The following is an 18,036-nucleotide window of genomic DNA, read 5'->3' on the forward strand; positions in this document are numbered from 1 at the left end:
GTTAATACTATAATGAATTAGCACAACAATTACTACCTCCCCACTTTACAGTCTCCCCAAGTGAAGCCAATAATTGAACTTACCTTCAGGGATCCAGGCATATCAGAATAAAGCTACCCACATCTTTACTCTAAAAAAATGTAAAGGGGAAATTGGATCACAATACTTAATGCCAAGGTTAATAAGGTGGTGCCCCCCAATAATGGAAGGTCCCAACAAGAAGAAAATGTAAAATCAGGGATATGGAAGCAGCACCCTTACTCTGCTGCTAACTATAAAACCCAGGCTGTTTGATTCTGGCAGATATAATTCAGCAACAGCTGGATGGCCGTCTGCTTTATATCCCTGGTGTATATATTATGAATATCTAAAATGATTATATTTTGCAATGCAGGCACGGGATCGGTTATACAGAATGTTCTCCAAACGGGTGGCAACAGGTATAGATAAACAGTTCTGTGTCCTGCTGTTCTTCTGTAATAAGACAATGCCTTGTAATTCATATTTATTAACCCTGAAAATGACACAGAAATGTTTTAGACTTAAACTAGGGCAAACCCCCTAAGCCAGAATTCTGGATAACTGATCACAAATCCATAATATGTGATTTGTACAGGTACTGGGAATATATAGGGTATATAGGGAGAAAGGTTAATGTCAGATCATTTGTGACTTTCTCAGTCAGCTGGAAAACACCAATTGAATTCAGTAACGTAGCACAAGGTGGTGCAGAATGAAGCCTCCCTTTGAGCCGGAGGATATAGAACTAATGCCTCTCTGCCCTAATTATTATCTCTTTGTTTACTAATTCCATGATAAAGTGTAACTGGTTAACGTATGGTTTTAGGAAAGGCCACAAATATTCCCTTTAACGCCAGTAGGAGATCTTATTCAGGGAACCCCATGGGCTTTGCGTTTCAGAAGTTCCTACAGCCCAGGGGTGTCCAACATGCAGGTCTCTTACAAATAGGGGCTTATTGTAAAAGGACTGGGATGTCCTGAGTTGGACATTCCTCATAGACATGTACCAAGTATCATACTGTTAAACAAGCCAAGTCCCCATAACCAAAGAAATGCTTTCTCTGTACAGTGCAAGTGCAATCTAGGGAACCTACTTCTTTGGTGCACTGCATCAGAACCATAGCCCATACAGTGCTTATAAAAAATGTTCTACATGTTACAAGTGCTACAGAAAATGATCCTAAGTTCCATTTATTTTCCATATAAACTAGCCTTCCAAGGCCCCAGGATAATAAAGGTAGTGGCAGGTTATATAGCTTCCTACACATTTTACAACAGCAGCCAAAATCAGTCATCCCATTTGGATAAATAACCTTTATGAGAAATTCGCCTAGCTGGGACAGTTGCTTGTCAATGTATCCCTACAAACCTTGCCGAGATGTGCAAGTCTCTCGTTTTTTGCCAATTGATTGGTTCAACACATTTGACATCATAGCAGCTAATCATTATAATCCTTCAATTTTTTTGTAAGAAAATGTCAATCTTTGAGATTGCAACATATACAGTTCCACAATAAGCACTAAAATAAACTATTTTATTTACAGATGTTATTCCATAGCAGAGCTTGTGGAAATCTCCAGCAGATCCAAGTGTCCATAAAACCTTTTGTGTGTTCTAATGGAGACCACCGTCAGACTTGTGGTCCAATTTGTTCTTTTCATTCTTCACGGAGCAGATAAAATATGTTAATGTGTCCTTTTCATTTACAGGGAGTGTCCTGAAATGGCATCCAATTATCTAAAAGGAGAGAAAAAAAAAGCAAAATGACCAATAAAACAGGAACATTTAGACCAGCATCATTAATCTGAGAAAGTTCAGTAATACATTTATTACAGTGAATCTGGCCTTTTGTATCATCACTGGGACAACTTCTACTAGGGTCCATAGCACTGAGGCATCAAATTAAAGCTCTAACGCTTTAATATATTTATGGGTTTCCCAATCTAAACCGTGGATGGTACGGATTTAATTTAATAGTGGTTAAATAGACATCTCAGTGTCCCCAAACCATGGAAAGATGAATTTTTACAGATTGAAATGACATCTGAACATTACCTGTTTTTATTAAAATAAATGTGGCTCAGATCTGTATTATCCACTTTAAATTTGTCATGGTTACCATTACAGTCTGCCCACTAAGTTTAATGACCTTACTAATCAGATTGCAGTACAGGTATGGGATCCGTTATCCGGAAACCAGTTATCCAGAAAGTTCCAAAGTAGGGAAAGACTCCATCATAACCAAATAATCCAAGTTTTTAAAAATTATTTTATTTTTCACTGTAATAATAAAACAGTAGCTTGTTCTTAATCCCAACTAAGATATAAAAAATCCTTAGTGGGAACAAAACCAGCCTATAAGGTTTATTTAATGTTTACATGATTTTCTAGTAGACTTAAGGTGTAAAGATCCAACTTATGGAAAGACCCATTAACCAAAAAAGCCTCAGGACCCGAGCATTCTGGATAATAGGTCCCGTACCTGTATAAATGTTTTAACTACAAGTAAATGTGTACTAAAGCACAAGAAATACAAATGAAGATATGACTGATGAATTGCTATCAATACCCATACAGTTACTGGGATACTGATAACATGGAATATTATTAATCTTTAACCTGTTGCACTTACTTCCACCAGCTGAGCTTTATTTAGCCCTGGCCTTGCTTGAAGTTTGAAATGCCGCTTATATCTTCTCAGTGTGTTTACTTGCAATTGAAACAAATCCACCTGGAATGAACAAAATCTCTTTTTGAGTTTATAACCACTTGTACAAGGAATACAACTGCATGCTGACTTTTGTATTCCCTTCTCAATACCATTAAAAGGTTTCTAAATGCTGAAGTGACCTTCAAAGTAATGTTTAGCAAAGCAATAATATGTAATGGATTTTTTTTTCTACCACAGCCTCTTTGGTGACATTATTATAAGTTTCAATCTATTTTGGCTGCATTTCATAGTTTAGTCTAGGTTAAAAGGATAATATAAAAGGGCTTTAGAAATATATGAATTTTAATCTAAAATTGTATCCATTGCTAGCCTTATGGGAAAAGCTACTTTTGTGGCATATTATCTGCTGGTTATTTCACCCAGCACAGAAGCACTCAAGTCAAATATATGTACCCTTGCATTTGTTTTAATTACGTATGTTAGGCTGGTTACCAATAAAGCAAATGACTGGCTGCTGTGTTTCAGGGTGGTTTTGCCCAGAAGGGAATACACCACATGTACCATAAGGTGGCCATACACATTAAGATCTGTTTATTTGACCACCTACGTGCCAGGCCAAATAGGGCAGACTCAATCACTTGGCCCTTGTTCCAATGATCAGGTCAAAACAGAGCCCTATGCAAGTCCATCAGGAGAGGACAACATCGATGCGCTCATGTGATCCTTGTCCAAGGGGATTTTCAAACCAGAAAGATATCTATAAGGAGGCCACATACTTGGGCAGATAGGCGGCTGATATAGACTTAAGGAGCCAAATTGGCAGCTTAAATCTGCCTGTGATGAAACACCAGAGACCTTTAGTTGTCTGAATTGACACTGCCTCACCTTCTTTTGCATGTAGCTATGGTACATGGCTTGACAGGCAGCAAAATAGCCGGAATTGCCCCTCCGTTGACCTATATGGAAATGACCTTGATCCTGCCGGGCACTCACTGGTCTGGTGAGGGCAAAACCAAATGGTTTGCCACCCTCTGATTTTGAAACAATGTGGTGTATCAAAATTATAGGGGTCAGTGTGCCATTTCCCTTAAGGTGGCCATACACAGAGATCCGCTCATTTGGCGATGTTGCCAAACGAGCGTATCCCCCCCCCAACATTGACGTGGGTCATATCGCGCTGACCGATCGTGGGCCCTAGGGCCCAATGATCGGATCATAATGCAGGAGTACGGGCGGTTAGATCGTGGGACCGCATCAACAAGATGCGGTCCGCGATCTCATGGGATTTTTACCCTGCCCGATCAACATCTGCCCGACTTTCGGCAAAAAACTCTACAAAAAACTCAAATCGCACAAATTTTTCATATTTTTTGTTAATTATTGCACAAAACCCAACCAGGGGCATTTCTGCCATGAGGCAAGGTAAGTACCTTGCCTCAGACGGCATCTCTCCAGCAGAGCAGTTTTTTAAACCAGAAATTTGTCTTTTCTAGCGCAGAGAGCACAATGTTGATCTCTGCGCTAGCAATGCGGCATTTAGAGCGCTGTCTTAGGTGGTGTTACAGGCTGGAGTGCGACTGAACCCAGCGCAGATCAGGATATATTTGGGACATCTCCAGTTGACTTCTACATCAACTCGGCAGGTCTGAGTTGTAGTACTTTTTTTAATTCAGACTTTTAACACCCTCTGGGTTTAATAAATTCCGAAAAAAAATCGAGTTATTTTTCTCCATAAAAAAATTTGGATTTTATAGTAAAAAAACCCTCTAAAGCCAATTATTCACATTAGCTTACAATCTAAGGACTATATTGTATACAGACACACACTAGGGTCAATTTTATCATTTAACCCGCCTGTATGTAATTGGAGTGTGGGAGGAAAACATAGTACCCAAAGAAAACCCACACAAGCATTGGACAGATTAAATGAAAGTAAATTCTTGCAGATAGTGCCCTCCCTGGATCCAAACCTGGAAAGCAGTGCTTGTCAGAATTTCTGTTTAGATTTTCTATGGAAGTTAGCCTGAAACTGGCCAATCAGTTCAAATAGCTTTTGAACATTTAGATCAACAAACAAAGAAAATAAATAAATCAATAAAAATAAAGTGGCTTCTTGTTTAAGCCAAGTATATTACAGCCCTTGAACCATAAACCCAAATTTTTGTCATCTGTGACCTGTGGTGTATTTTTTTTCTTAGCATATATAGAACTATAACCAAATGGGGGAATTATCAGGGCTGTGAAGTAATCAGTAGACACTTAGGAGGAGAAAGGAGCAGTAACAGGGCCCAGGACTGTTCTAACAACTGGAATCTCCAAAGAGTACAATGGCCCTTAGGTGTGGAATTAGCCCAACAAGGTAATCAAGTCATCAGACACTTCACCAATATATAGCTTCAATCCCATAATATAGCTGGTCAAAAAACAGAATATAGAATATTACAGAGCACTCAGCAATTAACAGTAAATTAGGGCCAACAATCAGGCATTGAACCCGGGTCAAATTGGGGTTAATATTTTGAATTTCATCTTTCCAGCACTGTGTTGCACTAATCAAGGTGCAACTTTATAGGAATGCACATCAAATAGGAAACATATTTAAACAATTACAAACACAAAATAGCATTTTGCATTGTAAACTTTTTCATTAAATGAAAGGAGAAGGAAAGGTCTTTTAACTTGGGGGTGACAAAAGCTGGGCACCCCCAAGTGATTGCATGTACTTACCTGAAACCACAGGCCGGTGCTCCTATAAGAAGAAAATTGCACCGGTCTGGGGGTTATACCAGTGAGCACCACTGAGCGATCGCCTTCCGACTTCTTATTTCTTCAAGCGGGTGTGCATGCGCAGTTTCAGGTAAGTACATGCGATCACTTGGGGTGCCTAACATTTAATACCTGCTTAAAAGTGGCAGATACTTTTGGTTTACTATATCAAAAAAAAAAATTTATATTTCAAAAAAAGCCCACACTGTGCATATCCCTTCTATTATATTCCTTTCTTTGAGATCAGTAAACAGATATCTTTTGTCTTAAAGAGGAAGTAAAGTCAATATATAATAATTATTAGAAGAATGTATAGACAGTATAAAGTGAATAAAGTACCCCTTTTGTAAAATATAAGGATATTGTCTCAGAGGCGACTTCTAATATCCTCATATTTTGCAACAAGTGGTACTTTATTTATTATAATACACAAGTTTTAGGAAGTCATGTGACAAAAATTACATAACTACTCACCGTTTATAACTGATTACATCACTAGTCACCATTTATAAGGATATCATTTACAAGGTATTCATGGCTTTTGTGTATTAGAACAGAATATTCAACCCTATTTATGTACTTGTATCAAGGTAAAGGTGAGGCAATAGCTTTATATTGTAAAACATTGAACACAGCCAAAAAATAGAAATTGGTTAAAAATACATTTACTCTGTAACCTCTCACTGCCTTGGATATTTGATCATGTAAAACAGCACTGCCTATTTGGAGGCCGGCCGGTTGGATGCAGCCCTCCAAGGTAATTTTACAACCCCCACCTGTCAATAAGTTACACAAAAATTATCATTTTGATATAAACCAGTCCACATGTAAGAAGTATCTGTCACAAACTATCTCGGCCTCCAAGTTAGCCCTGAACAAACCCTAAGCCTACTAGATCATGTGTTCTTCAGACATTCAACAAGAGATCCAATATCCCTATTATTACTTATGTAGTATTATAATATAGCTATTATATACAGTGAGCTTTGTTTACAATAGCAGTGCACTGGTTTCTCTCTTGCAATCTGCTGCAAGATAACAATGATACAATTAAGTTACTTCTATAGCTTTCTAAGGATCTTTTTAATAAGTTTAGGCTGAAAGTTATATTTAGTTGATGTACAATATATACAATGTAGGGAAACATAAATACCTCAGGAGTATCAGTGTCATGAACAGGGGAATCACCTTCGTCATCATCACTGCCTTTCCTTTTCCTTCTATTTCTGACACTCTGAATTAAGTTCTTGTGAAAGTCACATATATAGAGGTGCCTTGCCTAAACAGAAACAGAAACAAATGTTTGCAAATATATCCCAAAGAGAAAATGATAAGAAACAGGACATGCACAGACAATTCCTACTATGTGGTACAGCTTACTAAATACCAATAAATGGTAGAACGATAGTGGAAAACAAGTAGATCAGCTGCTACAGGGCACAAGATTCAATGGGACTTCTTTAAAGTACCAGGATACAAATGCTTTCCCACTGACAGAGGCTTAAGTGACATTTTTGTGTGTTACGGGACCCATCAGCAGTCTCTGTATTTGCTGGAATTCAACTTTATTTTGATAAATGGATGTACGAATTGAATTGTACCAGCCCATCACTATAAAACTTGGTTCCCAGAGTCTACAAGAACCTCTGCCAAGGTCTGGCACTCACTTTAAATGGACTGTTCACCTTCGTTTTAGTTTAATTAACTTAAAGAAACAGTAACATCAAAAAAAATTTAAAAAAAATTGTTAGTATACATCGAAGAGAAAACACCAAGACAAATTAAACGTTAAAATCGCAAAGTCTTTATTAAGAAATAACTTACCGAAACTCTGTTTGAAAAGCGATCGGGCGATCCATCGTGAGGGCGCTCAATTTCTCCTCCCTGCATTCCTTATAGAAGATAGCCAGGGAGGAGAAATCTAGCGCCACATGATGGATCGTCGCCGTGCTGCCTTTTCTGAAGAGGAGTGGAAGCGGAGTTTCAGTAAGTTATTTCTTAATAAAGGCTTTGCGATTTTAAAGTTTCATTTGTCTCGGTGTTTTTTTTTTTCTATGTATACCAACTGTTATATACCAACTGATGTTACTGGTCCTTTAATATAGTTAATATAGTATACCAAAATTAAATACTATTTACAATATAGTTTCCACCTTTTTGTAATATTAAAGTTTAAAGTGTCATTTTTCACCTTCTTATGTCTTTCTAAAGAATCATTGACTCTGTAACTGTTCTAAATGATGCATGAGTTGATACATTAGTTATCTTTGTCCCTGCTGAACAGAATTCCTGTGTTTCATTAAAGGCAGCTGTTAGAATTGATACAATAGTTGCTAATATTCCACAGATGTTGCTGGGAAATGACACACCAGAGAAAGGAACGTCAAACTGTAAACTTCAATTTTGGAAAAACAGTTAAAAATAAAAGATAGAAAGCAATGAAAAAGTCTTTATTTCTGGTGAGCAATCTCAAAACAACTAAACGGAGTTAATTTTAATGCTAAAGAAATAGGGTTGTTGCCCAAATTCCCCTATAAAATTAGGCACCACCCACCCAAGATTTTCAACCCAGATGGGGGAGATTAGTCGCCGCAAACAGGCCCGAATTTGCGGCAAGGCCGCATAGGCCCGGGCCTAGGGTGGCACAAAAATTGGGGTGGCATGCCGCCCAGCCGCATTATGGGGACGCGTGCGTCGCCATTCAATTACAGCAGCTGCGCCTGCGTTTTTTCGCCGGCGTGCTGGGAAGGGGAGGTGAGGTGGGCGCTAGGACCGCGCGGCCGCCTGGTCGGACTGCGCGGCCTAGGGGCGCCCCTTATTGAAATCCGGCGCTGGCCGCAAAGAAGAGGAGATGTCACCTGGCAACTTATCTCCCCGAATCTGCCCGTGTGGCCAGGCCCTTACCCTTAAATAAGACTGCTATCTCCTGGAAATGAGGTGCTCAGAATAACAGAGCAGAGATAACTGAGCAAAACTAACCATCCACACTGTTTATAAAGGCTCTCAACACCTCCCCGCTGCATAGATATGCAAAAAAGTAACACATTCATTACTGCAATGGCACATGAACTAAGATTACCTGCTTGGGAGGTTAATTATGAAAAATAGATGCAAAAGCTGCAGTTGACTGGCAATTGAAATACTCGAGCCTATTGTAAAATGTAGCATAAGTAATTTTAGTGCTATATATACTTTTTGGCACTGAAAGGGGGCTAGGACGCTAGCGCAAAGAAGCGCAATTGTGCTCCCTGTGCTATAAGAGACAAATATATGGGTTGGAAACCGGAAATACAGCTCTTAAAATTACCAGGAGCAGCATTTTTGCTAATATTGGAGTATAAAGTTACATTTTTCTAAAGCAGCTCTGGGAGGGGGGCACCTACTCAGTTCTAAACTGTTCTAAGAGTCAGTCCACACAAGCAGATTCGGGGAGATTAGTCGCCCCAGCGACAAATCGCCTCTTCTTCGGGGCGACAATCTCTCAGAACCGCCTTCCCCCTGCCGGCTAAAATGAAAATCGCCTGTGGCAATTCACATGCGACGCTTTTCATTTTAGCCGGCGGAGGGCAGGAAGAAGGCAGTTCGGGGAGATTGTTGCCCCGAAGAAGAGGCGATTTGTCACTGGGGTGACTAATCTCCCTGAATCTGCTCATGTGGCCTGACCCTAAATTGACACATTTAGTTGATACATTTGTTATCTTTATCCCTGCTGAGCAGAATCCCTGCGTTTCATTAAAGGCAGCTGTTTGAATTGATACAATAGTAGGTAATATTCCAGAGATGCTGCTGAGAAATGTTTCAACCACGAAAACCTCTGAGGCAAAACTTTGCCAAGTAAAAGTTGTTGAAGTGCTACAGAAGTCAATGGGAGCTGATCTTATTTGACCTCTTTAATGGAGAAGAAAAGTCTTATCCCACTCGCTAATAGGAGCTCCTATTAGCAGAAAACGGCACCGGCCCGGGGTTATTCCAGCGAGCACTACGGAGTGATCCTCTTCCCGCTTCTTTCTTCTCGCCGCCTGTGCATGCACAGTAGATCGAAAAGCTGAACTTTAAAGGGGACCCGTCGCCCAAACCAAATTATTCCAAATCCTATTTTATCATGTTAGTCAAGCAAAATGAACTTTAATTACACTGTTTAAATTATTTGAATATTGTTTCCATCAGTCTGGGAACTCATAATTATAGCAACCAGGAAGGAGCCATTTTGTGGACATTGTTATTAAGACAAGTCTTGTATCATCTCAGAATCTTGTTTGTGCACCAGGGGACAGGGACCCAATGTCCATCCCCATGCCATGGTTACACAATTAAATCGTTAAGAGAGCTGGGGGAATGCAGGGAGAGCAGTGACATCTAGGAAGTGCTGAATGGAAAGTGAAAGTAATTGTCTGCCCCGCCTCTATGCCACTGGCATAGAGGAGGGGCAGACAATATTTGATTGACAGCTGATATGTTTAAATGAGTTTACAACAGCTATGAATGCTTTAATAAAAAAAAGAAATTGGATTTCATATTTAATTTAAAAAGGACTTTTATTATACAGATTTTTATGTCTGGGTGACGGGTCCACTTTAACTAAAAAGGCAGCTATTTTGTTCTACTGGGAAATAAGAAAAAGCCAGAAGAGGATCGCCTCGTGGATTCGACCTTTTAATTTATAAACCTCCAAATCTTTATTGTAACTGTATTTATTTGTATTGTATTTTGTATATATTTGTATTTAGTATTGTAATGACCCCCTGTTTGTTCTATGAATGTATTGTTCTGATGTACAGTGCTTTGATCTCAAGCACTATAAATAAAAATATACAGATATGTTGCAGGAACAACATGGACCCACCCACTGCTCTGTTCCCAAAAGTATTTTGTTTTATAGTGCACAGCCTACAATTAGAAGGATCTATTACACATATAAAGCAACAACATATTCTGCATGGCTGAACAATAGATGGGTGTACACATCAAACATACAGATTACATACAAAAGTGAAACAGGACATAGGGCCAGGTATTCATGAATTATGACTCATGTACATATTAATTAGCACTCTAATGCAGTTTATGTGCATGAAAAATCAGCTAAGAAAAGTGACATAAGTGGTAGGAAAAAAAGAAGTAATGGTGGTATCTACTTTGCTGGTGTATAATACCAATACACATTCCAATGGAACTTTTCAGCCAATGTTGGGGAGGTGTAGTTCAGAATCTTAGCGTGTGTCACCACCCTTATTGGAATTTTTTAGACAGGGTGTTAGAGCTGCACAACACTGGTGATTAGGCGCCTTACGAGGAAACTTGGGGCGACTTAGGAAAACAAAACACTCCGAGTGCCACTCCACTGGCGATTTATATTCTAGCCGGTGGGAAGACGTTTAGGGGAGATTAGTTGCCCGAAGAAGAGGCAATTTGTTGCTGGATGACTAATCTCCCCGAATCTTAAATGTGTCACTGCAACAAGCACTGCTGCATTGATTTCCTGCTCTGCAACATCCCTGTACTTTGCCTGCGGGGATCACGCAACAAAGAACTACAAATCCCTTGATGCTTTGCAGAAGAGAAACAACCAAAGCTATCATAATCTGCAGAGAAGCATTTTATCATGTACAGCCAGTAATACTGTATAGTTATAAATTGTTTTTTTTTTTTTTTTATTTGCCGGCTGTATGGCAGCATCAAGTGTCTGTTTACAAAGCAGCAACATATGAAAGCGTGAGAAGGAGACACCTATTTGCAGAGGCAGCTGTAGGGCACAGTTGAGCTATGAATTGACAGTTGTGTGTGTGCAGAAGCAGCAGCTGCCGAGCAACTAATCCCTCACTAGCTGAGCCGTGTGCACTTGGATTCTGGGGGCGGGGCTGGATACGGGTGAGCGGAGGAGACAACAGTCCCTTTCCATATCACATGGGGCTGTTTGTAAGAGCCTGGAAACGCAACCATATTGTCTGCTCTTCAGCTAAGGCTACCTCGTTCAGCCAATGTTGGGGAGGTGTAGTTCAGCTCAGTGTCGGACTGGAACACTGGGATACCAGGAAAACTCCCAGTGGGCAACTTGCTTCTAACCATTTAGCCAATTTCATGGTCATTCTCTATTTCTTTATGGGGAAAAATGTTTAATAATGGAAGAATATAGTAAGTAGATATAAAAGACTAGGAGAATAAATAGTTTGAGTGAGGAAAGGAGGAATAATAGCTTGGAAAGTGGGCCCATGGTCTAAGGTTTTCTGGTGGGCATCCCAGTCCGACACTGGTTCAGCTTGTGTTGAAATGGCCTGTGACAGAAGACGTGCAGTGTGTGTGTGTGTGTGTGTGTGTGTGTGTGTGTGGTACTGAGCGGCTGAAACGCAGCATATGCAACATGACACAAAGTTGCACAGTAGCAACGCTTCAGTCTGAACTCCCCTCATTGACACTTGCCAGTCAGACAGAGAATGAAGCAATAACATAAGCACAGTGACAGCAGCCACACTCTCGTCGGGCAAGTCCGACACTGGCCAGACGAGAGTGTGGCTGCTGTCACTGTGCTTATTATTGCAGGACACCGGGAAAAAACCTGGTGAGCCCCGACCCTTAATGGGCACCCGCTGCGCCTGTCCCCTCTCCCGATTGGATTTTTTTAGCCATCTGCCCATGTCTTCATCCATGCGCGCTCGGCGCATCATAGTAGGGGGCGGGGGTTGGTGGGGTTCCTGGACATTAGTCCAGATGGGCCCCCCAGTCGAAACCCGGCGTCTGCCCCAGCAGCTATCTATCCATGTAGCAGCAAATAAATCCTTTCTTTGAATAACAATGCCTTTATTTGGAACACTGGCAGGACCCGGATAAACGACGTTTCAGGATTTTTTTCAAGCTTCCGTGTAGCAGCGACAGTCACTCTGCACCCTGGCTACAATGACGGCAGCTGGATGGATATATATATATATAGTTACTATACTCCCCTAGAAATACACATGAAGCACAAAACCAGCCTGTGAGGGAGACATGGAGCGTTTATGTCAGAATGAAAAGTGCACTGCGCCTGCGCCACCGCTCGGCAACTGCTCCTCATTCCTATTGCGCTGCCTCTATGCGCCGAGCCCCGGGGGGATTAGAGCAAAGTCTGGGAGATGCAGCGGGACGTGTGTAATGTGCGATCTCTCTCTCTGCCCGAGTTCCTGCATCAATGACGCGGCCACATTCACTGCTGCAAACTTCATAGAATCGCTGCCGACGATTAAAAGCAACTTTATCTATTTCTAAAAACCCCAGTTGTATTTTGTTTCCCATCAGCTCCCAGCGCTAGCCCGCAGTCTGACTGGGAATGCTGGGAATTGTAGTGCAACAGAGAGTGCAGATGTGCCATATATATAGTGTTGTACATGAGACTTGTCGGTTACTTTGTAGTCAAAGCAGCTGCACAATAAGAGCCGACACAGAAGGCAACAGAGAAAGGCTCAGCCTGTAAGTGTCTCAGCCGCAGAGCTCACAATACACTTGTCTGTACTGCACTGAGGGGAACTAGTCGCAATCACTCACTGGCTCTTTGGAATGAACCACCGAGCGCGCACCAAAGGGGGGGGGGAAACACACGCGAAGCTACTCACTGTTTTGTCCAAGTCGATCTTGACTTTCTTCTGAGAAATGCTCTTCTGGATCCGCTTGCTGAAGCTGGCATTCCCCGCCGGCCGGTTACACCGTTCCCCTTCTTCCCGCAGGCAACACACCTGCCCGTTGAAGGGACCCAAAGCCGCCACCCCTATTGTTGGGGAGACGGAGGCGGTGGGGGAGCCGAGCTCTGCGGCGGTGTCTCGTCGGAACTCGTCAGGCGGGAACCCGTTCATCATTTTGTTACAAAGCAAATCCGTTTTGTCAGTGGGGGGTTGGTATCGGCCGGCTCTAGAGCTGGAGTACGGGGCGCATTCGAGGTGTCAGCTGGGCTAAAAAAACAACAACAAAGTGCTCTCTGAACATACACTGAGCCTCACAGGCATGTGCTAAAGTGTCTGGCTTTCAAAGCAACACATTCCCAGCAACGATAGACTGAGCCCGCCCCCTGTGTGACGTGTCTCTACTAACTGTGTAACATTGGCCGCACTCCTGCCCAAACTTCCTGCACTGCCCGTGCCCTGTTACTATCAGTGTCCTGTTACTATCAGTGTCCTGCTACTATCCACTCTCCACTCTTTCTCCTGACTGACAGCCTGGCACACTCTCCAAATACAAGTTACGTCCCGACAGACACAACTTTTTCTTTTTCTAATTAAGGTTCTGTACATTACCACAATGAATTGTAAATGAAACAACTCAGATGCAGTTGAACTGCAGACTTTCAGCTTTAATTCAGTGGGTTGAACAAATAGATTGCATTAAAAAATGTGAGGAACTGAAGCCTTTTTTTAACACAATCCCTTCACATTTCAGGGGCTCAAAAGTAAATGGACAAATTAAAAAACTGAAAATAAAAATGTTCATTTCTAATACTTGGCTGAAAACCCTTTGCTGGCAATGACAGCCTGAAGTCTTGAACTCATGGACATCACCAGATTCTGGGTTTCCTCCTGTTTAATGCTCTGCCAGGCCTTTGTGTCCTAAGTTTAGCTTTTAACAAGTGAAATGCTGCTCACTTGGGTTCAGATCAGGTGACTGACTTGGCCATTCAAGAATATTCCACTTCTTTGCTTTAATTCCTGGGTTGCTTTGGCTGTATGAAGGGTTTAGTGATGTTCGGGTCAGGGTTTTCCTGACCCACAATCGACCCTAACCCCCCTGCTGCAACCCACGCCTGGCCGCACCCACGCTTCCTGGGTCCTTTTATAGACCCGCCCCGCCAATGATGTCACAAAAAGGGGGGGGGGGCGAGCAGATGCGAGTCTATAAAACCGGAAGTCGGATGCAGGCAATTGAAGGTGGCGGGCAGGGAGAGCAGGAGAAGAGCTCGACCTGCCCACCACCCGCGAGGAGCAGTGCCAGGTCGACCCGAACCCGCCCAGCAGGTATCGGGTCGGCCCGCACATCACTATTAGGGTTGCCACCTTTTAAAAAACGTACCAGCCAGTGGTGGGGGCGGGAACTAAAGGGGTGGGCCGTGATGCAAAAAGGGGCAGAGCCTGGGAGTGTGACACAAAAAAAGTGCAGAGCCAAGGGGGTCCTGCTGCAAAAAGGGGTAGGGCCACATCGCGAGATGCCGGTAAATTTGTAATCCTGGCCGGGTGGCAACCCTAGCTGTATCTTTTGGGTCATTGTCCATCTGTATTATGAAACACCTCCCAATTTGACTGCATTTAGCTGGATTTGAGCAGACAGTGTCTCTGAACACCTCAGAATTCATTTGGCTGCTTCTGTCCTGTGTCACATCATGGAAAAACACTAGTGTCCCAGTGCCACTGCCAGCCATGCCCAAGCCATCACACTGCCTCCACCATGTTTTACAGATGATGTGATATGCTTTGGATCATGAGCTGTTCCACATCTTCTCCATACTTTTTTCTTGCCATCATTCTGGCAGAGGTTGATCTTGGTTTCATCTGTCTAAAGAATGTTTTTTCAGAACTGTGCTGGCTTTTTAGATTTTTTTTTTTTTTTTTCGCAAAGTCCAATCTAGCCTTTCTATTCTTGATGCTTATGAGTGACTTGCACCTTGCAGGGCACCCTCTGTATTTACTTTCATGCAGTTTATGGTAGACTTGGATATAGATACTCCTACCTCCTGGAGAGTGTTGTTCACTTGTTCGGCTGTTGTGAAGGGTTTTCTCTTCACCATGGAAATGATTCTGCGGTCATCCACCACTGTTGTCTTCCGTGGACGTCCAGGTCTTTTTGCTTTGCTGAGTTCATCAGTGCTTTCTTTCTTTCTTTCTTTCTTTCTTTCTTTCTTTCTTTCTTTCTTTCTTTCTTTCTTTCTTTCTTTCTTTCTTTCTTTCTTTCTTTCTTTCTTTCTTATGATGTACCAAACTGTAGCAATACTAATACTGTAGCAATTTCTCAAATGTTTTTTTTCTGCTTTTGCAGCTTAAAGGAGAAATCAAACTGTGGGGGAAAAAAAAACCCCACCCCGGGTAGACCTCCCTCCCTCCTCCCACCATGCTAACTACCCCCTGGGGGGGAAATAATGCCCATACTCCATACTTACCCCTCGGCGCAGATTCTTATAGCGAAGTTTCACGCGTCCATCCTCTGCATCTTTGGTAAGCTGACTGAGAGATCGGCAATTTCCGTGCAATTTCGCACATGCGCAGTTGCGCAAACCGTCAAACTGCTCCAACCGCGTGTGCGCAGAAATACCGATCTCACATTCAGCTTACAAAGGAGCCTGAAGATGGACGCGTGAAACTTCGCTGTAAGAATCTGCGCCAAGGGGTAAGTATGGAGTATGGGGCATTTAGCCTAGGGGGAGGAGGGAGGTCTACCTGGGGTGGGGGGAAGGGTTTTTTTCCCCCACAGGTTGATTTCTCCTTTAAGGATGGCTTGTTTCACCTGCATGGAGAGCTCATTTGACCGTATGTTGTCTGTTCACAGCAAAATCTTCCACTAACAAACACCCCCCTCAAATCAACTCCAGGGCCTTTATCTGCTTCATTGATAATGACAAAAATGAAGTTATTGCCCACACCTGCCCATGAAATAGCCTTTGAGTCAATTGTCCAATTGCTTTGGAGTCCCTGAAATGAAGTGATTGTAATAAAAAAAGGCTTTAGTTCCTCACATTTTTATGCAATCGTTTTGTTCAACCCACTGAATTAAAGCTGAAAGAGAGAGTTGTTTACTTTAAAATTCATTGTGGTAATGCACAAAACCAAAATTAGAAAAAAGATGTCTGTCCAAAGATTTATGGACCTAATTGTACTTCCCTGCACTTCCCAGTCTCTAGAAAATCTCTCTATTTCCAGAGTCTCCTAGCTTTCATTTTCTCTCTATATGAAATAAAAAAATGCAGCTACACAACAAAGGCAGGGTTTTTTAACACTGGCTGCTGCTGCATAAATTCAAAGGTATTTCAGATCTATGTGGACAAAAAGCCCCGTTTAAAAAAGAATTGCAAAGTGTACATTTTGAATGCAAATCCACATGTTGTTTACTCCAATGCAGTTTTTTTGCCCCAGAATTACAGTATTATTGCAGACACATACTAAATTGTATCAGCCATAACTTGTTCATGATGCACCAACATGGATTCAAAGTAGCAACTGTTTTGGTAAATCGCATGCAAGTTGCAGCCCATTTTATTTCCCTAGATTTTGTGTTGGAATGGCATCACTTCCACCTAGTGCCATTCATAACAGCAAAAGTGCCCAAGTCAATTGCCTTTATTAAAGGGGAACTATCATGAAAATGAAAAGTTAATATGAGCTTCAGAATACTGAAATAAGAAACATTCTAAATACAATCAATTAAAGATTCTATATCGTTTCTGAAATAATAAAGGTTATCTTCACTATTCCTCTCTCAGCATCTGTTTCTCGTCATTCTGTCTTCATGCAGCAGTTTGGTGTCAGATATTTATTGACAGTTAGATCCAATATATCTTATAGAGGGGTTCATTCTGCCTAGAAGATGTATTAGAGCTCACTCTATTAAAATCACCCAGAAATCCAGTCTCTACATGCAGAATTTGTGCAAAAGGCAGTTATGTTGTTAGATTTTGTTTGTACTGGCTCTGATACCTCTGATAGGAAAGAAAGCCCCCCATAAGATATATTGGATCTAACTGTCAATGACTATCTGACACCTGATTGCTGAAAGGGGAACTCCGGCTTCCAAACCAAAATTTGATAAAGAGGCCCACATAACACAGAAACCCCTAATATATCCATTGCAGTGACAGGTTTCTTCAAAAAGTATGAATAAACACCATTTTCTATACTGAAATCCATCTGTTTAACGGTTCTTCTCTTTTTTCATTATTTGAAATCCTGGCAGGAAAGGAGGGACTAAACATTGATGTTACAAATTGTAGCAACGTCTCCACAGCTTACAGACATCATGCAGGAACTACATAACCCACAATGCATTGCACTGTGATGTTCCTTTCCTTATTGAAATCACATGTGCAGGGAATTGTGGGGTTTGGAGGATGCAGGCTGAGGACAGATGGCCGTTGATACAAAGTAACAGTAGTCAGCCAGCTCAGCAAAGTAGTCAGACAGATCAGCAGGAGAGCAGGGGGCTAGGCGTAGGGAACTGTTCCAAACCATTAAAAATCTGGAAAAGTCTGCATATTATACCTTTCAAAAAGCTTAAGTTATGTTTTTGTGGAGTTCCCCTTGAATGAAGACAGAATGAGGAGAAACAGATGCTGAGAGAAGGATAGTGAACATAAACTTTAAAAAAAACTCATTTTTCGTGATTTATTAAACCCCGATGTTGGTAAAAGGCCAAATAAAAAAGTACTCCAACTCAGACCTTTCCAAATTCATGTACAAGTCAATGGCAGATGTCCGATTGACATTTTGAAGATATCCTAATCTGCACTGGGTTTTGTTCAATAATCAGAAGATCTGAAAAAGTCACCGTTTTCAGCAACAAACCACACAAGAAATTTTTGTGAAAATGTATTGGTAAATGGTGGGAGAAAGTCAGTGCGCACTTGGTTGGAGTCATTT

At 41.6% G+C, this 18,036-nt stretch overlaps 1 protein-coding gene across 1 annotated transcript; it reads right to left on the reverse strand.

Moving 5' to 3' along the window:
* Positions 1–1,541: 1,541 nt before the first annotated feature.
* On the reverse strand, positions 1,542–13,403 carry sap30.S (Sin3A associated protein 30kDa S homeolog). The gene is given in 4 exon segments (NM_001094356.1): positions 1,542–1,758; positions 2,654–2,752; positions 6,612–6,737; positions 13,042–13,403. Coding segments are annotated over 4 exon segments (585 nt in total). The 5' UTR covers positions 13,279–13,403; the 3' UTR covers positions 1,542–1,635.
* Between the last annotated feature and the right edge of the window lie 4,633 nt (positions 13,404–18,036).

The sequence above is a fragment of the Xenopus laevis genome, chromosome 1S (genome assembly GCF_017654675.1).
Source record: "Xenopus laevis strain J_2021 chromosome 1S, Xenopus_laevis_v10.1, whole genome shotgun sequence".
Classification (NCBI taxonomy): domain Eukaryota; kingdom Metazoa; phylum Chordata; class Amphibia; order Anura; family Pipidae; genus Xenopus; species Xenopus laevis.